General features: G+C 39.4%; 1 protein-coding gene across 2 annotated transcripts in view; it reads right to left on the reverse strand.

Annotated features, from left to right (window-relative positions):
• Window positions 1-2,147: 2,147 nt before the first annotated feature.
• The window catches only part of usp10 (ubiquitin specific peptidase 10), a 34,317-nt gene continuing 14,238 nt past the window's right edge, over window positions 2,148-22,226 (reverse strand). Inside the window, exons 2-15 of one of the 2 annotated variants that reach the window (XM_078248824.1) lie at window positions 20,106-20,174; window positions 19,557-19,602; window positions 19,085-19,144; window positions 15,963-17,213; window positions 14,268-14,359; window positions 13,621-13,730; window positions 13,476-13,534; window positions 13,285-13,388; window positions 12,741-12,840; window positions 11,969-12,149; window positions 9,843-10,008; window positions 8,350-8,494; window positions 7,509-7,574; window positions 2,148-5,088 (exon numbers count right to left, since the gene is read on the reverse strand). In XM_078248824.1, the coding sequence (XP_078104950.1) occupies window positions 4,901-5,088; window positions 7,509-7,574; window positions 8,350-8,494; window positions 9,843-10,008; window positions 11,969-12,149; window positions 12,741-12,840; window positions 13,285-13,388; window positions 13,476-13,534; window positions 13,621-13,730; window positions 14,268-14,359; window positions 15,963-17,213; window positions 19,085-19,144; window positions 19,557-19,602; window positions 20,106-20,174 (2,637 nt within the window). In that variant the 3' untranslated portion in view covers window positions 2,148-4,900. Of the gene's footprint in view, window positions 5,089-7,508; window positions 7,575-8,349; window positions 8,495-9,842; window positions 10,009-11,968; window positions 12,150-12,740; window positions 12,841-13,284; window positions 13,389-13,475; window positions 13,535-13,620; window positions 13,731-14,267; window positions 14,360-15,962; window positions 17,217-19,084; window positions 19,145-19,556; window positions 19,603-20,105; window positions 20,175-22,226 lie in introns of both variants that reach the window. The other variant, XM_078248815.1, reaches the window with a different exon arrangement.

The following is a 22,226-nucleotide window of genomic DNA, read 5'->3' on the forward strand; positions in this document are numbered from 1 at the left end:
AATGCAAACTGGAAACTCACAACTCTGCATTAGTCTCAGTTGAAGACAACAGAAGGATTACACAATTCAGACATCCTCTTCTTGTTTACTTTTTGACAGTCTATAATCTGAAGCAGGGGGGACTCTAGTTTTTTCTTTTTGTGAAGCTCAAGGGGAACCCTCATGCCCCCCCTCCCCCACCACACACACACACACAAGTACTGTTCTCCATACACAAAACCGAGAGCTGGTTTATTTGGACAGGGGACTTGTGGAGGGCCTTGGAACTCTGGTTGCCATGTTTACTTTCCTTAGAAACTGTGGAGTGCCGGTGGACCTCTAAACAAGATGCACGAAAACAGATACAGAGAAGGAAAAACTGGGGGAGAATAAATGAAGAGACCATATGGTGTACGAGACTGATTATAAAAACAAACCAGCGTGTGGATCGTAAAGGAACAGGAAATGCGCAAAGATCACTCCTGTGAGGATAAAGAGGTGGTGGAAAGCCAGATCAAGTCAAATGTAAGCACACAAGGCGAGAATCCTGCAAAGTCCATTGTAGCTTTAGTGGTTTGTAACATCTTGAATGGAGGACTGGCACAGACGGAGTACATGCCAGGCATTCCAGCTTCAAGGCCAGTTGTTTCATCAAGAAACTTCTGAGCCAAGAGTCATGGCAAAAGTAACAGCAATTTATCGTATGCAGAGGGAAAGAGTCAGTAATGTATATCAGTAACACTGTTTAAGCCTTTTTATCCCCTTAACACAGTGGCTCCTGAGCTTTTTTGGTTGGCGACCTGTTAAAATAAAGCAATACTGTATCTTCTTGTGACCCGTTCAGACAGAAGCAGAAAGGAGTGATTTTTCCTTTCTACGTTGTTTAATCTAAATAATTTATACAGACGTTTACAGGTTAAAGCGTTCCGTACTTCACACGGGGGGAAAAAAAGAAAAAATGAGAATTAAGTCAGTTAGAAATAACGTAAATAACGTCAATGTAATCCTCTTGTGACCCTTCATATTTATCTTGGGCCACATTTGGGTGTGAACCACTTTCTTCACAGAACAAAAATGATTTAAAGTTTCCACTAAAAACTATTTAAATAGGGTAAAAATTCTATTACTGACTTCGTTTTTTAATCTGCATCCATCAGCCATTAAATGAGCTGGATCTCAAGTCTCCACCACGCTACAGTCTCAATATTGAAGTGAAGTTGTTTCTGCTTGGTTAGGTAGAAAGCTTAATGGCTGTCTCCTGTCTATTAAAACACAACTCATATTGATTGCGGCGCAGATAGGCACACAGATGTGCCAAGGCCCTATCGTTCTTGTCTGCTGCTGCATGTGCTTTAAATTTGCTGGGTTGGTCAGCTCCTCTCTAAATATTTTGTTTCATGGCACTTTAAGTATCTAAATGGCACAATAACATGCTCATATTGCAGAAAAGTAACCCCATTCTGTTGTCATTTGTTCTATGTCCCTGTAGATGCTGCAATGCTACGACCATTATAATTACTGGCTTGTGCTGAAAAATATGTCCTACGCACTTAACCACTCAAGAGCCTTAAAAAGGCCCATGGGGAGAAGACAGACACAGACACACACGCCGAAGGAGACACTTGCGAGTATAGGTGGTCTATCAGTGGGTGTTCAAACATGTAATTTGCCCTTCAGGCTGTGGGCCTGTAAAAAAAGATCTCTTGTAGTTGCCTTCTGACATTAACAAGGAAAATACTATGTTGATTGCGGATGGCCGAGCTATAGTAAGAAAGGAAGGAATGAATAGTAAGGAATACTAAAGGGCAGAAAAAAAACTTACACAGCAAATTTTTCAATGATGGGTTCTGCTTCCCATTAAAGCAAACAGAGGCGAGCTCAGCCACAGCCCTAAAGAGAGCAGTGTGGGCACTGAGGCAGCCAGCTAGACCACAGGTGGGGGAGATACAGCATACTACAAATACTATACATAGTATATGTTGACATGCAGGAACAAGAGACCAATTAACAGTGTGTGGTAGACCAAGACTCAGTGGATCGTTTTGTTTTGGTTTATTGTGCACATTGTTCTGTTGGCCAGTCCAGGGCGGAGAGACTGCAGATGTTCTCAGTATTTACTGTATTATAAGAAAGCCAAGTAGTCTTCTGACTACACTTCATTAGCAAACTGCTTTTTGCACAATCCTTTATTTGAACAATTAACAAAATAGAATGCTGGAGGCTTAAAATTAAAAGACAGAGATCTTTTTTTAAAGGTCAATATCCCAACAATTCCCAGCAGACAATAGTGTTAGGAGCACACACTGAAAAGAGAGACATTATTGAAGCATTTCACCAGCACATTTCCTGACCAGCCATGACAGACTGAGATAAAACTATACAACAGAAAGCTCAGGGTGTCCGTTCAAAGTCCAAACATTCTTCAAAAGGGGAAAGTAAATCAACAATGTCACAATTTGTGCAGAAATGACTACAAAGTCAGCAGCACAACTGATCATTTAAGTCAGAAGATGTATTGACCGTCTTAAACGGCATGCCTCAGTTTCCTGTGTGGAATGAGTCGTGTACATGGCAACAAGACCTCAAATGGAGAAGGCAAAAGGAAGTCTGAATATATATATATATATATATATATATATATATATGAGGAAAGGCAGTAGGGCCTATATCGTTTCCTTTGGTTTACCTGTGGAAGGTTTCGGACTTTGAAACCCACAAGTCAACTGAGACTATGCACCACATAATGATGTTATACTACATAGAGGCTAAACATAATTTTAATCCAATGTGAAATTATAAAATTTTGTAAAATAGACAGACATTTTATTTCAAATTGAAAGAATCAGTCTTTGTAAACTTACAATCAAGTACCATTCTGAAGCAGGGAAATGTGGGACAACCACCTTCTCAACTGTGTACCTTGTTTTAATTAACTGTGTGAGACAAAAAGAGGACTTTTGTGGGTTATAGTACACAGGACTAAATCATGTAGAAATACTTGAACTGATTACATTTTGTGAAGTTTTAATACTGAGATTCTGACACTGGTGGTTGGAATGAAATGGGTCTTGAGTGGAAAAAAAAATATATGAAAAGAAAAAATGACAAAAATGGAAATAAATATCAAGCAAAGAACTAGTTTAATTTTATTCATTGTTGTGCTTTAGCCTGTGTAATTTCTTTTCAAACACCAATTCAAATGCAAGCATATTTTTTCTGAAGGGAGCGAGAGCATGGGGACATCCAATAAATGATCAATGACAAAAAGAAAAAAACTAACATCTTTTAGTAACTCAAACACAAATCATCACAATCAATTAATGATCCAAAAAAGAAACAAAAAAATCAATATCTTCAACAAAAGCAAACTATCTCCTTTTGTGCACACGTCCGGGGTTTTTAATGCAGAGCTTAGCACAGATGTAGTCCCACTTCCCTCAACACTCAGTTTCCCTCGACTAGGAGGAAATGCTGAGCCACAAAAGAGTAAATACATAGGTGTCAGGTACATTCCCCTAACTCTTCACAGACATTAGACTTGCTGTTGGCGCCTGATTAGGGTTAGACTTGTACACTGAGTGGAAAAACATCACACATTGAACCTAAGGCAGCCCCCGCTTTCTGCTGAGTTGGGGGGTAAGAGGGGTGGTGTGGCTCAAAACTACACTGATAAGCCACCTATACACAGGTGGAACCTTTAGACAAGACAAAGAAAACAAATGGATAGAGAAGGAAATTTACAAAGTAAACAAGGGCAGGTTTTGCGGTGGAATCCGTCTTGATTGGTTGCCATCTCTCCAGTGCAATAACTGAGTCCAAAAACTAGCCTAGTCCTTTAGGACCCAAACAAGTTCTCAGTTTGATTTTATATTTTTAGTTTTTTCTTTTTTACATTTTAATCTAAATATTTGCAAAATATGCATTTGCCTGTCATATCGTAATCATTTATCAGTTTATACTTTGTGCACAGAAGCATATTTGTTATTAAATTCTAAAGCGCATTAATATTTTTTTTAGATAGTCTTTCTAAATCTAAACCCATAAACCACAACAAGGATCTCTCAAACAAGGAAGCTGTTCGGTTCTCAATGCACCACTTTTCTTTTTTTCCTGTTGATGGCTCAAGTTGTACCTAGATTTAAAAGCATCGTAAAAGTGAGGACATGGAGGAGTTGTTTGTGTTGGTGGAAGAAGACAATCTGGCATTGGGAGGAGAGACTCATGATAATGCTGGTGCTGGGCCTTTTCAATGCACAAGGGCAAATTCAAATAGGCTTTTAAACTGCTTCAAATTCATTAGGCCAACAGTACTCCTTTACTAAAAGGCAAACACTGATATTTCTAGGTCATTTCCTTAAAAAAGGTAATTCAAGCAAGAGAAATTACCCCGACGGTCCACTTGCAGCCTGTGGTAGATAGTTCTTCCTGTGTGCGAGTCCACGGTTTGCTATCCGAGCCGAGCTGTGGGCTCAGTCAGAGGTGAGTCTCAGGTCCTAACATGTAACCCCAACCCCACCTCTGTCTATTCAACAGTCCTTTACTCGCTGCTTTAAAAGTAAAAACAAAAAAAGGGACGAAACAAAAAACAGCAGTTGCACAGAGGAGAGAGAGCAGTCACAGGGAAATCTTGGTGAATGCAGCTTGTTTCTCTTCCTCCAAAAAGAAAAGAGAGACAAGGAAAAAAGGTGTTGGAAAAGCTGGTTCTCAGGAAAGCGGGGACAGGAGGGAAGAGGAGGAAAATCTCGCAAGAGGACAAGTTGGGCAGTGTTCCTGTTCATTAGTGGTGTGTGTGTTTGTGTCATGTGTAGATGCAATGTCCTGTCAACGAGTGCATTTGGAGCGTGTGTGTGTGTGTGCGTGTGTGTGTGAATATATTCGGGTAATCTTGCATGTATGTCGGGATGCGTGTGTATGTGTGTGTCTACAGCAGGTCGACGCGGCGGTAGTACAGCAGGTAGGCGGTGCGCTCTGCAGTCTGCTTCACCACCTGGTACTGGTTGATGACCTTCACTGCCTGGTCGTCAATGCGCAGCCAGCCGTTAAGACCAATGTGGAAGACATCTGTGGTGTAATGACCGCCTGTCGCGCTGTTCCCGTGGTGATAGACAACTGGTTGAGAGACAGGGGGGGGAAGACATTATTTAAGTCATTATCATGCATTACTTCAATGTTGGGCACTGCAGTGTCAGTGTTTTTTTATTTTTTACTATGCGCCGTTTTTAGATTTACTTACAATGCTGTACAATGTAGCTCACATAATGGATACCTAGAAAAATGATTCTTTAAATGATTCCATAAACCAAAATAAAATGGTCTTGGCCAAGTTGACACATGTGAATCAAACCAGTGTGCTGTGACCAGTAGGAGTCACTCATGACTACAGGTCTCTTCACACATGAAAACAAGCACTCACTGGGGGTCACTCATTTGCTGGTGATGCTTGAGTGATAGAACTCAATTGATGATTCATTCATTAATTACTAATGGCTTTTGCTCCAGCTGGATGAACTATTTCTTGGAAAACAAAAGTGTATTCCAAAAACATGTAAAAAAACAAACATGTAATCATTGATTATGATCCTAGAGTATTTCCTGATGTCAAACAAAAGCACTACCTGGCATGGCATCATGACTTTGCGTAAACATACACGCCACTTTCCTAAAGCCAAATGGCGTGTTATCTGTACGCATTTTGAGCTATCCACGTGTATGTCTACACTGTATACAGCGGATGTAAACATACACACCACGTGGCGTTGCCACGTGTCGTGTTGTCGCGAGAACAACGTCAACGTTTTTGAAAAGAAAAAAAAAAAAAAAGGGAAGGTTTGTTTAGAGGTTGGTTTAGGGAAAGAACATCGGGAAAGGCTTTAGTAACACTAAAAAAACGACAAAACCACGACGGTGACCAACGTCACACGCTTAGGGAAACAATAAACGGTTGGGTTTAGGAAAAGAACATTGGGGAAGGATTGATTATATATATATATATAAATAAAGGTTGTTAAATGCCACACGCGATCCCCGCTCTCCTGGGTGAAAGTCCTGTGTTTTACCCATCCACCACCACAACCAACCTCCGTCCTTTCATACTACTCACTAAGGCAAAAATTCACATGTAATGTAGGTCAATGGAGGCCAAACGGCGTTGATGAACACGCTAAAAAACGAGTATGCGTCTTCATAACACGCAAAAATGGCATACGAATTGGCGCGTCACACATACGCCACTTAGTGAGATCAGTCTGGGACTACTGTCAACCAGATGTATTCAGGTTCAACACATATAGTGCAATATTTTGTTCAGTGTAACATTTGGTTTTACATTTTTGTATTCCTTTTTTCAATATTATATTTACTGTTTTTTTTGTTTTTGTTTTCCAGAAGGTAAATGCTGCAACAATCTTACATATTACAGGTTCTTTACAAAAATGTCCTATTTTCAGTTGATTTTTCATTCATTTTGTATTCCTTTAACAATATCGTAGAAGGTGCAATATGTAGATGCTGCTATTGAACTGAAGCATATCAGAAATGTCAGTTTACAGGAAAGGAACATTTTTTATTAGTATTGTTTTGTTATAACTTTAGCTTTCGTAATAAATGTTCTGTTTGATTGTTCAATGTTGCATGCTTACTAAAAGAAAAACACTTATTGATGGCAATTCATAAATATGTTCTCATCCTTGCATACAAAAATAGAGCAGTTTTGATGGTGTCTCATGTTATAATGCTCCATGACATGTTTTCTGTTATACAGTGAATATTGAACTTTAGCTAAACTTCTAATAATAATAATAATAATAATAATAATAGCAGCAAACCAAATCGTTATCGCAATACCTGGCAGAAAAATCGCAATTAGATGTTTCCCCCAAATCGTTCAGCCCTATTTTGGGCCACATCATGGTGGATGAACAATTCCCACAGTGACAATATGTTACAAAACCAACTAAATTACAACCTTGCAGAGTTTCTGCAGGTTTCACCAAGTCAAATTTAAGACTTTTTGAGACCTTTTTCTAACCATTATGAATTAAATTTAAGACCTTTATCACAACATCAACTAAGCCCTAAATTAAGTTTTTTCAAGCCAAGCATTGCTAAACATGCACTTCCCCCTAGCTAAAGAATAAAATCCGTTTTATGTCTGTGGTACAATCCAATAGAGACTGGCACCATTAACATGAAAGCTGATTGGCTGCAATATTCCAGCCTTATTAATAAGTTCCATGTTGGTCATAATACAGCAAAATTATATTAGCAAAAAAAAGAACTATAACACTACAGAATTTTTTTAAATTAGCATAATGAGGGAGCGTTGCATGGACATAGGAAAATTAAGACCTATTTAAAATTATTTAAAACCTAGAACACAATACTTCAGCAATTTTAAGACTTTTTAAGGCCTAAAATTTTGATTTTGAAATTGTAGACTAAGACTTTTTAAGACACCGCGGAAACCCTGCCTTGCTTGAAGCAGATGTAACAATGTGACAAACTACATAAACAACAAAACGCAAACACACCTGCAAAGAGCCGGTAAGTTCTTTGGCCTTTCACAACTTTGCCCCGCACTCCAGAGGACAAGAGATCTGAAAGGAAAGCCACTAATTAGACCAAGAAGTTGTAAAACATTGCTTAAATTATAAATAAATACAGAATGTGTTGCACACATGTTCTGCTGCCGGGCAAGTGTAATGTACATCATAACATAATAGATACAATTTAATTCTTTACGAATCTGTTTTTGTACAAAATGGAGAAAAACCATATGGGGGTTTACAAACTTCACTGCAACATTGTTTTCTTGATTCATTCTGAACCCCGATCCCTCCAAGGATGTCTACAGCCATGATAATGATTTTGCAACCTGATTCGATCAGTCACAATGTTGTGTCATTTTCATGAGTAACTCCCACAAGTTGAGCAGATAGACCGTTCCCTTTGAGAAAAAAAAAGACACACCACTCTGTCTTTTTGAATATCAAAAAGAATAGTCTCTCTGGGAAAGCATTTTTTTCAGACTCAAGGTTAATTTGGCCAACTCATCCAATTAATCATCTACAGCTAAAATGGAGTAACATGTTGATGCATGATTTATAGCTTTGTCCCTTTTCAAGGAATCCTGTACACATGCATCTTAAATGCAAACGGGCTGTCATGATTAGGTGACATCAAATTAACAAATGCTATATTTTCATATATTTTTCTTAATACGATTGCCCGCATCTGTACGTCTTTGGCTAGTGCCGGTAAATTGGATCATCCATTTCTATACACAAGCACTGTGCATGAACTTGGTGCACACATTACACATTTGTAAACACCAACGAGTCCACGGTCTGGTAGTAGTGTGTGGGTCCATACCTTTGCTGATTTCCAGGTCAACGGGGTAATCAATGTTCTTTGTCAGTTTCTGACAGCCTCCAGTCTTTTCAAAAACAAATCTCTTGAGATGGAGCACCAGCACAGGAGGCAGCTCTTCCAGAGTCACCCTCCGACTGATCTCAATCTGAGAACGAGGACAAAAAGAGGTCTGCAGTCAGAAAAGGTTCTGTGATAGTTATACAATATTATTCAAGGGAAAAAAAGTTACATTTTCAAAGACTCACAAGAGTTTATTTTTAAGTAGACATAAGATAAAACCCTAAAAACCTATTCTAAACTAAACAGGAAGGAACAAAACAAGTACAGAACAAGCAGTTATCATTTTCTTGGAAATGGAACAGCTGGCTGAGCCATTCAAAGTAGTGACTCATCAATCATTTGGTTTTGGGGCTTTAAAAGTACAAAAGACAAGAGCTAGGCTGTACACCAAGTTAACTGTCTCTGAAATGACAAAGACCAGAACGAACAAAAACTAAAAAAGATGCCCAATATACAGCTGTCGAGCAGATGTTCCCTGCACCAGTTCCAACTTAATGTTCACTTACCGAACAAAGTGTTTTCTTCACTAGTTGTGATGTGTTGTGTACTCCGATCCAAGGAAATAACTAGAATATTTGTGAAGAAAATTCACAAATTCCGATTTTTTTTTTTTTTTTTTAAAAACATGTATGCTTTATTGTTTTAAGATGTTTGCCTTTTATCATGTGTAGCCAACATTACTCTTAGTCTTTATGTAAAACCATCAGTGCACATGCCAAGAGCAGAAACTTCTGCACGGAGGAGAGATCCAAACACAGGCACGGCTTTACAGAAGGAACGGGTCATGTAACGCAACATTAAACCAGATCGATACAAACGACATCGCTTCGTTAGTGGAGAGGCAGCAGATGCAAGGACGTTAGGTGCACCGGTGCGACCTAGGAAAAATCTTAGTCACACCCTTACAAATTTTGGTCGCACTCTAGAGCCCTGCTCTATAGTATCGAGTATCGAAAAATGCCTCATCATTCAATACCCAGTTTAAATACCTAAGGAGCAAATCTCATCAGCGAGCCAATAAGCATGGAGCATGCTTCTACCAAGATCAAATAATGATGATTGGCTGTGTAACGTTACACGTCATAGACGCAGGCAGGAAAAACTGTTAGGCACAGAGACGGGGCTCACGTAGTAGGAGCTGAAAAATAAATAAAAAGATTTGTGCCGTAATGTGTACTTGTAATGTGTGTGCAATCATTTTTTGTTTTATAAAATTGGTATCGAAAAAAGTATAGTTTAGGAACCAGTGTCGAAGTCACGGTATTGGCATTAGTATCGAAAATCTTTGAAGGCTACCCAGCCCTACTGCACACTCCCAAATATAACTTTGAAAAACTAGTATACAAAAATAGTATCCCTTATTTTTTTTGTAATTTAATAACATGCAACACTAACTAACTAAAACTTAGCCTTAAAGTTTGCTTTATTCATACCTCCTGCTTGGTTTTAGAGGTGTAACCCTGGACTGACTCTCGTGCCACCAAGGTTTCTAGAGCCTCCTGGACAGTGCGGATCTTCTCTGACTGGATGTCCAGCTGCAGGGTAAAGAAAGGCTGCAGAGTGGCCGACTCTTTAGAGTTTTGTTGATACACCACCGATCTGACAAAGAAACAAACACCAGGTTAGATATTAGAAGAAACAACAAATTAGGTTATATGGAATACTCATTAGGTTATATCAAAATATTTTAATATACTTATTTCCAGAACTTGCATTGCTCAGTGTAAACATGTTTTTTGCTACAAATGTTGGATTTTATGATCCTTAAATAGTGAAGTGCTACTTGTTTTAGTGAAGTACTAATTGTTATACAAATAGTATTAATATAATTGCATCTGTATCTTCTCAAGATTAAACAGTCAACACTGGAATCATCAAATGTTGTAAGCGTATCCGGATTGCAACATCTGACCTAGAATATTTAAAATCCAAATCTAATATTCTGGCTGCTTCTGATGGCCGAATGCTTACGCTATAAAGACTTTAATTAGGAGAAATAACAAATAAATTCACAAACCAAACACACCGACCCCAGTGCCCAGAAAGCCCAGGGGTGGTTATAGCCAAGCTCAGTGGGCGTGCACACCACACTGAAAACATACACTGCTGTATTCCATTTCTCTCTGGTTGTAACCATTTCTAAGAAAATAATCCTTTAAGACATTGTGTGCCCAGTGTAAACCAGGACTGGGCCAGACCAGAACCTCATAGAACATGTTATTTAGGCAGGCCTCACCCGCACAGGTTCTTTCTGATTTGTCTGAAAGTTAAGACCTTTGTTTGTGAATGTGTGCCCCACGTCATGCTGTCCAGACTTCTGACCAAAATGGCTGTTATTTTGAAGGACTGTGGTGCTAGCAGGACAAAAGCTGGAGCTGGCTGGCGGCAAACTGATTTGTGATGCCACGGTGAACAGAGGTCAAAAACTTTTAGTCAGAACCTGCATAACCAACACAGGGTGCACTGATCAAGATAACACTTTTATCTCCCGAGGTTGGTGTATTAAGTGGGAGCAGAAGCCATAACCAAAAAGAAGCTAAAGCTGTTATGACATTTCTAAGAAACTATGCACAAAGAAAAACAAAGAACTCCAACAAAAAATGAAAACCCATGTCGGTATTATTTGCAAGTGCATACTTTCAGTCATTAAAACTGGGATAGAGTAATGGATATTAGAGTAGATCATTTCCTAAATCAAATGTTCCTCCTCCTATTCCTGCCTCTTGTGACAAAAGCACAAGAGAATAGAATAGAATAAGAGGAAGAACTTACTGTACCACGCCTAGGAAGGGAGACCGTCATTCAGTAACACAGCTCCCATGGTAACGTGGACACACATTTATAAATAATGCATCTAATGACATATACATTTGACAACACAAAGATCATTAGTTCGTTCAAACATGGGCATCTTTTACATCTTGTACACAATGTGTCTTTTGTAAATGTATGTAGTAACACTGGAGCAGACTAAACACTATCAAATGAACACATTTAAATACAAACTGCTTAAATGCACAGTACTCAAAACAGTGGTGCATCTATGCCCCTGTATTTACATAGCATGTACTTACATGATTTGCAAAAACGCATTGTATTATCAGAAAAAGCCAATCACCGGCGGGCTGATTAGTGAGCTCACTTTACACTGGGACCAGTTTTAAACTGGCCCATTTCTCTTTTGTAAATGTATGTAGCTCTGTTAATCATAACCTATCATGCCAGTGCTTGAATTTTTGTGAAAGTGTTATTAAACATATCCCAAGGTGATGTGGTATTAAAGCAAAAAAGAAAAATAGCAGGTATTTGAAATCAAAAAGTGCCAGTGGATTTTAGTGACACGCAAAAACCTTTAACCGCCTCTCTTGTAGTAGAAAAGTGAGGCTGTACTGGGAAATCCAACTTGAGTGCAGCATCATGGAGTGCTTTGTGAACTTATTAGAGTCCACAAGTTCACCAGCCTTCAGAATTCCTTCCTATACATATGGCTCATTGTTTCTACTTCATCTTCATTATATACTTCATTGAATCACATCTTCACAATGAACTGTCAACGTACCTGATGTGTCCACCAAATATGTCAGTGATGGGTGTGCGGACAAAGTCAGCTTGGCGAGTGATGGAAGTCTTGTTTCTGGGGCCAACTTGCTCCCATTCGTCCTCACTACCTTCTTCCTCCTTATCAGCAACATCTTCCTCCACACCTGGCTGGGACTCCGGCCCGTTGGGTGTTGGAGGTTCTGTTCAAAAAACACAAAAGAAAATACCCTTTAGAGACCAAATGATAAAAGTACTTCAAACGGCCTTGAAGTAAGTAGCAAACTCTTCCACTGAATCCCATGTCAGTTTACATGTTGCAGGAAGTTCAATAGCACTTCAACTGATACTACGATGACAGAAGTTTCATTTACAAACTTGTAAATTATTCATTAAAGCTGAAATTTGGATTTGTGTGGTAGAGTGAATATTTATTGTAGATTGAGGCACTATTAAGAAATGTTTGTCAGTTCACATCTGTTCAGTTGCAATGGCATCTTTATCACTTTAGCAAATACATTGGCATACATGTTACAGAGCTGGTCAGTGATCTTTTTAGTTTTAATCCAATTGAAAACCAACAAGTAGCACCAAAATTTCAAGAACTCAACAATAGATGCTCAATCTACTTAGCTGCAGTTTGATTATGCAGAAAGTAATGCAATTCATCTTTAACTTAGAACACAGAGAAGAGCAATCATATGCAAACATGAATTCATTTAAACATTTTCTGTAATGATCTTATCGTCCTTGTGATATGGTTTTGATACGATAGTTGTAAAAAAGGTGCTTACTCTCTTCCTGAGGCGAGATTAGTTTTTTCAAAGCCAGCATTTCCTCATGCAGTCCGTTGAGAGTAAAGCCAAGATACTCCTCCGCATCCTCTTGTCGACCCTGCGAGCAGAGCACCAGGACATCAGCACCAATTAGACCACTCTACCAAGAATGCTTACTTTCAAATAAAACGGTGTGCACGCATGAATGTGCAAACACAGTCGTTCATTAAGGTACACAGACAGGGACGCATGTTTTACAAGTGAGTGTAAGCCTCATTAAATATAAAAAGATAACCATTTCATTCAGTGTTCTTGTTTCATTCATTAAAACTGAATCAGAACAGACTCAGCATGGGAAACGCACAAACTGCCTTTATTCAGACGAGTCGTCAAATTCTAAACAGAAAAATGTGTATTGAAAAGAAAAACAAGGACATTCCCTTTAAGCACTTTCTGTTCCAGAGGATGTGTATTCAGAGAGTGTGATCATTAAAAACAAAAAAAAACACCTGAAGCATTGCTTTGCAGTGAATATGTTTGACCCAGAGGCAGCATAGTTTACCTTCTCAGAGAGACTTGACTTGATGAGAGTGAGAAGTCTATAAATGTAGGTTGGTTCAAAAGGTACACCAGGGCGAACGTCTTTCATGACCTTATCACCAACAGCTGTGGACACAGTTGCAAATCATACAACATCAGACACCTACAGAAAAATATACCAAATGTCTTTGGACATGCTGTCTAGCATCTCACCTTGCTGTTTGGCTTTAGATGGCACAGGCATGTTGTTGAACTCATTCACCAGCCTTACACTGTCATGGACAAAGAAATAATGGTGATATATCTTTGCAAAACAGATTTAAGCAATTTGATATCAGCTTGCAGAAATACTACTTACAAGTTGTCCATCATGGGTGTGGAGGTACATGGTCTCTGCGTTTCATTATGCAGAGGAATGGACTTCATCAGGTGATACATGGGAGGGCACGCTATCAGGGCCTGTAGGGTCTGAATGTTCAAAGTCAGGGAGGAACACAGCGTGTAGGAAAAGTTAAATGACAAGCTGCCGTTATATATTTCAAATTTGATACCAATGGATGAATAAGTTCTGAGTTGATGAAAGCTCTGGTGTCATTTTCTAGCCCGTAAAATTGAGATCTCTCGAATTTTAAATTTCTAGTTGTTTTTTTCCAATCAAACTAAATCAAATTTTTAATCAGTCTCCATAAAACACCAACAGGATTAGTCATTGATAGCATGTTTTAAGCTTTCCTTAAAAAAAGAAAAATGGCATTTTCCTGGCTTCAGAGGAAATTTCCAGGCATAGCTGAAACTCACTTCTCAGCAAAAGACAAAGACAAAAAACTACATTTCCTAATGGCACAGTATTTTTTAAAACACTTGACCCCATTTGTCCTTTGTGCCATTTGGCTTAGCTGCAATATAAGAGCAAGTTATGTTACCCACAGCCAAGCCTATACATGTGTTCACACAGAGTTGAAGGGTTAAAAAAAAGGTGCAGCAAAAAGCAGAGTGAAAGGATACAGCGTTGATATAGCACCAGTTTCCCTTGTTGATCAGTCCTCTCGGCTGCAAAGACACTGGTTTATGTATCAACTTCACATTCTCAATAAGTTCTGGGGATTCAAACAGACACAATGTTCTTAAACATGTAGCCCTGTACAACTCCGACAATGAAATTATTAATTTTTTGTGAGCGAATACTTCCAGTGATTAACACTTTGATATAGTGGTGAATATTATAGCAGATCATTCTTGAATCATAAGTAGTAAATATTCATTGTTACACAACAAATGTTCCTTCCTCTATTCCTGCCTCTTGTGACAAAAGCACAAGAGACTGTCTGAATAAGAGGAAGAACTTACTGTACCACGCCTAGGAAGGGAGACTGTCATTCAGTAACACAGCTCCCATGGTAACGTGGACACAATTGATTTATAAATAATGCACATCAATAGCACTTTAGAAAATACAAATTGATCACTAGTATGTTCAAACTTGTGCATCTTTTCACCAAGCGTAACATTTGTTCAATGTTCAACATTAACAGTCTTAACACATTCAAATAAAAACTGCTTAAAAGCACAGTATTCATAGCAGAGGGGACACATTTCCATTTTCCAATTGCAGAATACAGTCTATAGTCTTACTATGTAGCATCATGCCCCAACAGAAATAAATCGAGTCTAGAGGGTCAATATGACCCAGTGGTGCTTATCAATATATGTAATTCCAGCAGTTCTAGTATTTTAAAATATCTGGAATTGACTGTTCTACAGATAAAATACAGCCACAAGGTTTTCTGGTTCATAAGCATGCATAAGTCAAATTTTACATCTCAAAAGGGAACACAGTGATGAGAGTAAAAAGAATACTTTACGTATCAAATTACACCCAATAAGGACTGGGCACCAGAAAAAAGACAGTGTGCTGACTAAACAGGATTAAGTTCAAACTACCTCAAACCAAAGTGGGTTTTTTTTGGGTAAATTTGCAAACCCTCCTGAAAGAACTACTGTACAGCAGCCTAAACATGTACAATACATACATGAGGCAGCAGAATCAGGTTCAACTAAACAGACAAATCGCAAATACTGCACACTGCTTTTAAGACCCAGAAAGCCCCATTGACAGGGACCAAAAAAACTGTTCAGAATGAAGTGGCACAGCAAAATACTTGATATATTGTATCCGTTTGCAAATTTCTAAATAAATGAACCTAGAAGTGATCTCAAATCACTCTAAACTGTGCTTGTTTGTGTCTTTACTCCAACTGACCCAGGATTACTTGTATAGTGTTGGTTAATGAGATAAAGTGGGTTACACAAATGTGACAAATGACTTAATAACTGACAGCTATTCTGGATGTAGTATCACCATCTAGTGTTCATTTCTTGAACTTTTTGAACATGAGAGTAACATGTCTATTATTTACCCTATGGCAAAAAGTTATTGAGCAATTTGAGCAGATCCATATAAATATATAGGATAATCAGCAACAGATTATGAAGTTTGGTCACTTATTCTTTCTACTCTTCTAAAACATCAAATGCTTAAAACCTTAAACTCACATAGGAAAACAAAGAGAAGGAACAGTACAATTGTCTCAACATTGCCACCAAGTGGAGGGGGAAAGAATTTAGCAGCAATGCACCCCTCTTGCAGCAAAACCATTAAAGAACATTTTTAAGAATATACAATGCATCTTTATATAATACCTGCAAGTTTAGGGGCCATAGGATCCTCTGAAACGTGGACAGGGCACTCTTTGACCTCCCCAACTTTCTCAGGCTGCTCTGGCGTAGCGAGGGAAAGAGACACAACTTCCACAACATTCTTTACCTCAACAAAGGCCTGAGGGCCCCCAGGCAGAGGCTTGGAGTTGTGAAAGAGGCTAGCCCAAGACTTTGGGAGGTTGGCAGCAGGTGCAGCTGGAATCGCAGGCGAATGGACCTGCTCTGTCACTACTGACTGGGCAGCAGAGTCTAAGGAGACATGCTGAGCCTGCCCCCCACTCTCACAGTCTTCTTTGTGTTCATCTGCACTGATGGGAGTATCAGGCTCTGCCTCCAACCCATTGGCCACCCCACTGTCTGCTAGCTCCCGTCCCTCCAGTTCAGTAGTCGTAATGGAAGTGGCGACAGAGGGGGTGGCCACAGCAGCTGATGGAGGAAGAGGGGATTTGGAGCAGGGACTGTGTGGAGTATCTGAAAGTTCGGGGCTCTGTGGAGCCAAGTGATCTGGCTGCTGATCTGCAGTCCTCGGTCCCTCTGTCATCCCTCTGCTTTGAGAGGAGGATGAAGAGGAGGAAGTTGCATTGCCATCTGATAAAGAGGCAGCTCCACTTGTTAAGTCCACAGAAGAGTCATCAGGGCTATCACAAGTCCTCTGATTGGCAGTGGATGTGGGGGCAAACTTGGCTGCTACAACAGCAGCTGTTGATGTTGCCGTGGAGACAGGTCCAGGGGTGGAAAGTTCAGCCCCCGACAATGCCTTACTGTCCACATCTTCAGCACTGTGGAGTGGGCCACCCATTGCATGTCCGTTCACAAGTGCTGTCACAGACGTCCCATCTGCTGCACTGCTGCTGCTGTTGTTGCTGCTGCTACTGCTGCTGCCAGTTAACGGGTCCAGGTAGTTGTAATACCCTGGCGGTCGCTTTTTCTTTTTCTTCCTCTCTCGCTGTCCCAGGCTGCCAGGGAGTCCGTCCATGTCCTGGCAGGCCTGGTGATTGTCCAGGGCTGAGGCCTCCAAGTCAGGGCCATCCAGCGAGTTGAAGTCAGTTCCATCAGGGACATCATCTGCTGGAGGAGACATCTGTTGGGCCTTCTGGGCCGACTGGCAGCCCAGGATGAACTCTGGAGCTTGGGGGTTGAGGGTGCTCGACACCTTGAATAAAGGATCGTTCACTCCAACGGGCTTGGAATCCATCACCTCGTCAACACCAAACTCAATGCGCTGATAGTCTTCTGCTGCAGAAACATTTCAATCAATTAGAAACAAAGTTTTGCCTTTAAATACAGCCTAAACATAAAAAAAACAGACTGCTGTATTTTACTCTCTGCTGAAGAGTTTGTTATAAAATCCTTATTTCTGAACAACTAAGCCAACATAAAAGGGGTCGTGGGAGCTCACTGACAGGATCAGACATTATATATACACACACACACACACACACACACACACACACACACAACTAAAAAGACACAATCCTGCTGGACCTATTTTTAGCTTCAACAACTGCTGTTGTGTCTATGCTCAACTAAACCACATTCCTTCTGGGCTTATGTGGATCCTCGGAATGTTGCCAACATATCCAAAAGTGGGGTGATTCAACAGTTAACATCCAATGAGGCAGAGTCTCTAGCAATCTAGTCTTGGGGTTTGTTTGTTTTCCTAATCCAGCTTAAACAGCAAGACTTGGAAAGCTGTGAAACAAGTGTATGTGGTCCTGGTTTATTTGTTAATTGGCCTGATTTCTGCAAAACTAAATGTGGACATTATTCATTAAATGTGATTTCATGACCAATTTCAATGATCTTTTTTTAAACTGTCAATTTGCAAAGTTTTGTTATTAATCCAAAATGCAAGAATCAGGATTACATTTAATCAATCAATTTAAATGTATCATATTTAACTGTTTTGCATAAGATGTCAACATCTTTGTACTGTTTGGGCTAAACTGCCACAAAAGCAAAACATTCAAAAAATGTTATCCATTTCTATATAGTAATTCTGACTAGTGGGGCGAATGACAGCAACAAGGAACAGAGGGTTTAGGGTTACTCTTCACTATAATAATTAGATCTAAAATTGCTTGAAGGTAGGCTTACGTTTAAATAATTATAGATTAAAGTGAGGCAATATAGTGTGAAAAAAACAGAAGACAAATGGCATACTAGAAGACATAACAGGCCTACCTTACACATTGCTGCATGGCATTACACACCTTAAAACATTAATGGAGTTTTATGCAATATTCTTTTATAGATGGCCAAAGTTCAGTTCTAGCATTTTTTTAAAACTGTGATGGCAGGATGACAATTATAATTTCTGATTTGAGACCTCAAAGGACACTCAATAAATATTTCCATAATGGACTGCACATCCATACGGATCATTTCTTAAAAACAAAATACTTCTCCAAATACCATTTTAAAGTGTCTTAATGTGTATGTCATCATTACAAAACTTATTTTTTTAGTTAAAATGTGTTGAATGGCATCTTAAATAGTACATTATTAAGCAGAGGCGCAAAGTGAAAAAAGGTGAACAAATAGGAAACATTAGTAGGTGCAAATAAGAAAAAACATTAAAGTGGCTTTTATCATGTCACATCTGACTGGTCACCCAGACGGTTAACCCTGATGTTCTGGAGGGGTTAAGAGGGTATGAAAACAGCAATTACTGTACTTCCTCTACTGAGATTAGAAGATCTTCTGTTAGTGTTACTGAAAATCGCACTTCATGATTGTAAAATGCATTCAGTAGTAAAACCATTACAATGCAAGGCTAAATATGAACACACGTTAGCAATCACATAAAACCATCAATATGCCCTTAGTAAATAAGCTGTGATTGTTAAATCATATGTAAATTCAATCCGATTTTAATTAATCTTGGAGCCCTGCAGTGGTGAAAATGCATTATATGCAAGAGAAGATAAGATACCTGAAAGTATCTTGAGCATGCAAAGCTCTACAGATTTTACCGACAGGCAAGAGAAAGAATACAGGCGCAAGGTTTAGAAAGCCACCAGTTTTTGAAACCTGGATTTTGAGTTTTACAGCAAACGTACAACAGCTAGTCAAGCCACAGGGTGTCAGACTCCTCAACTCACCGCAAACCTGCAGTCCCATAGACTCCATAATATAAGGTACAGCAGGAGTGCAGTAACTTCCTAAATAATCAATACAAATCAAGGTAAGGCAAATGTCATGTGCAAACGGGTACCATTTCAAAGACAGGTGGCTGCTATTACATCTTTTATTTGGTGGCTCGAAATTTAAAAAATGACAATGGCTGGCGTATTCTTAAAATAAAATGGTTAAGATCTACTGGGATATGTAATCCATTCTAAACAATATGAACTGTATGCATAAATATATGCACAAATCATCACATGAAAAGCATCTCCCTGCCAGGCAAGTCAGGTCAGCCTGGGCTTCTATCTTACATTATTAAGACCTGCTTTGAAAAACTAGAGTGATGTCAACTAAGAGCATGAGAATACTCTTTTGATGCTAAAAAAAAATTCAACAAAAAAAAAAGGAAAGTATACTAGCAATCTAGTGTGTGTGAAATGTACATACCAGAAGACTGACTGACGCACAGGACTTTGTCATTGAACGGAGGAAGCTGTGTGGAGGCAAAATGCAACATTAGGAGTTAAAAAAAAAAAAAAAAACATCTAAAAATTCCACCAGTATTGAGAAATTAAATTGTTTAGCATCATGAAGCATTGACTACCAACAGTTAAATGTGTTAGATGATTATCTAGACCATTTGAAATGTAATTACCCATAAATGACAGATTTCTCATATGCAATAACAGTAATTTTAGTCAGTGTTAATTATAAAAAAAAAAAAAAGGAACTACACGGAGCATTATAAAAATAACATTGTCACTTAATGGTGGTACCTATGTAATAACAACCTGGAGCCTCAGTTCCAAAGTAGTGTATCAGGACTAGTGTTTGACAGAAAGTAACAGGGTTCATGGGAAATGAATTAAAATCTTGACAAAGTAGATCCTGCTGACCAGCAGAGGCGACCAGATCTTGTAAAAAGGTCAAACGTTATGGCAACCCATGTAACAATAATGTAATAATGTAAAAACAGAATGTAATCCGGCTCCTTACCTCGACATAACATCGTGGTGTCACAAAAAACTGATTGATCTCATCAGGGCTGAATTCCCCGAAGATGTACTGTGGGAAGGAATCAATATAACCATTAGTTTAAAAGAAAGGCAATGTTGTAGAAATCCACTTCTCAATTTTTTTATTGCTGTGCTGAAAATTCTAAATTAGTGAACCGATCTTGAATAATATACACCGTGAAAGACAAGAACTTCCACCTCATAACTGGAACTGGTTCAAAGGACATATCATATAGCTAGGTACAAGGGCTCTGTCAGTCAGTCATCACGCAGCCAAGACTGCAATGCTAGCTTGTGTGAAGGTAAAGCAGAGCATGAAGTGATGAGTCATGTGGTGTTAGCATATACGTTTCAGGGCTCCAGACTAACTTTTTTTTAATTTTTTTTTTTACTAGGAGCACTGTAGCCTCTAACTAAAAACAATTTAGGGGCATAGGCAGAAAATGTATGGGCACACACCTTAAATCATTTCCCCCATTTTAACTGTATTACTGATAAATGCTTTGGTAATAAATACATAAACTACAATCTGCTGTCTTATTTTAGTTCCCAGTCACATTTTAATTGAATGGTGCTTACCAGATGCACATTCAGATATGTAAACAAATTATTATTACTGTAAATACCATATTGCATCTAACTCATACAGGCTCTCCCTCCCTCCCTCCTCTCCGTCTTCTTTTAACACTGAAATAGCAATCATATCTAAGGTGATTCAACTTCCATCGAAAGGGGAGTATCTTACCATCTAACACCCAGTGTAGAAAACACTGAGTGATGAGGGAGCCAGAGACAGATGAGCTCACGACACTCACACAAGCTCCATTTGTTTTGTTTTTTTAAGATTTTTTGTGGCATTTTAGGCCTTTATTGGATAGGACAGCTTAGACATGAAATGGGAGAAAGAGAGGTGGAATGACATGCAGCAAAGGGCCACTGCGTCGAGGACTCAGCCTCTGTACATGGGTGCGCGCTCCACCGGGTGAGCTACCCAGGCGCCTGGCACTATTTGTTTTTACGAGGTAAATAGTTAGATATTTAGCAGCCTATATGCATTTTTTTCTTCTTCATAGAAGCGGTGTCCGCACTCTGTTTTCACATCTCTACCTCTCTCACCGCAGCGTGGGGCAAATGTCGGAGCTGACATTAGCATTGATGTAAAATGCAAATAAATACGTGAATGCAAGGGCAATTAAGTCATATCCCGCAGTTGTGGTGTTAAAATAAAATACTGTCCATTTTTTCTGAGACAGACAACACAGAGTAAAAATGCTGTCGATTTTGTGACCAGACCGAATTCTACAACACTGCCAAGGTCTATCAACACAGCTCCGTCAACCAGAACTGTACGCAAGCTGGGTTGAGAGTGGGTTAAAGTATTGGGTGTCTTCTCTTTAGTGCAAACCATTCTAAAAGGCACTACACTTAGTTAGTTTAAGTCCTTTGTTCTTAAATGCCACCCAAGATGCAGAGAACAGGAAAAACTGGTGTCTGTTTAGTTAAGGAACAGACACTGTACTGAAAATACTTTAAGTATTAGACAAAGATGCACAGATACTTTAAATAAAAACAGATTTCAAACAAAGTTTCTTACCTGCAGCCTAATGTAACGCATTTGAGCACACACACACACACACACCCAACCTTTCCCGGTGGGCCGGTCTGATAATAGTTATACATTGCAAGTATGGCGCCGCTGCCTGCTGGTCAAATTGTGCAGCCTCTGCTCAACCCGTACGGGCGGGGGACCGTAAACTTCCCGGTACATTTTTTGGTCCCACTCCGCCGCTGCGCACGCGCACACACACACACACACACACACACACAGCCGTATGTTCAGCGGGAAAGTATGACGTCTGCAAACATCGGCTGCCAAGATTCCAATCATCCGTTATATAGTGAATTGTCAGGCTGGTGAAAGGCTCCATGGTACGGCTCGACCACAGGTCCGTTGTAGCTGCTTAAATCCAAACCAAGTCCAAATAATGGATGTTGCACCGGTCTTTTTCACCAAGCTCCTTGTTTCGCTTTCAGCCATGTTTACTCAAGATGACGATGACGCGTTGCAGCCGGTTGCAGCTCGTGGCTCTAAAACTTCGCG

The sequence above is a fragment of the Sander vitreus genome, chromosome 1 (assembly GCF_031162955.1).
Source record: "Sander vitreus isolate 19-12246 chromosome 1, sanVit1, whole genome shotgun sequence".
In the NCBI taxonomy this organism is placed as follows: Eukaryota; Metazoa; Chordata; class Actinopteri; order Perciformes; family Percidae; genus Sander; species Sander vitreus.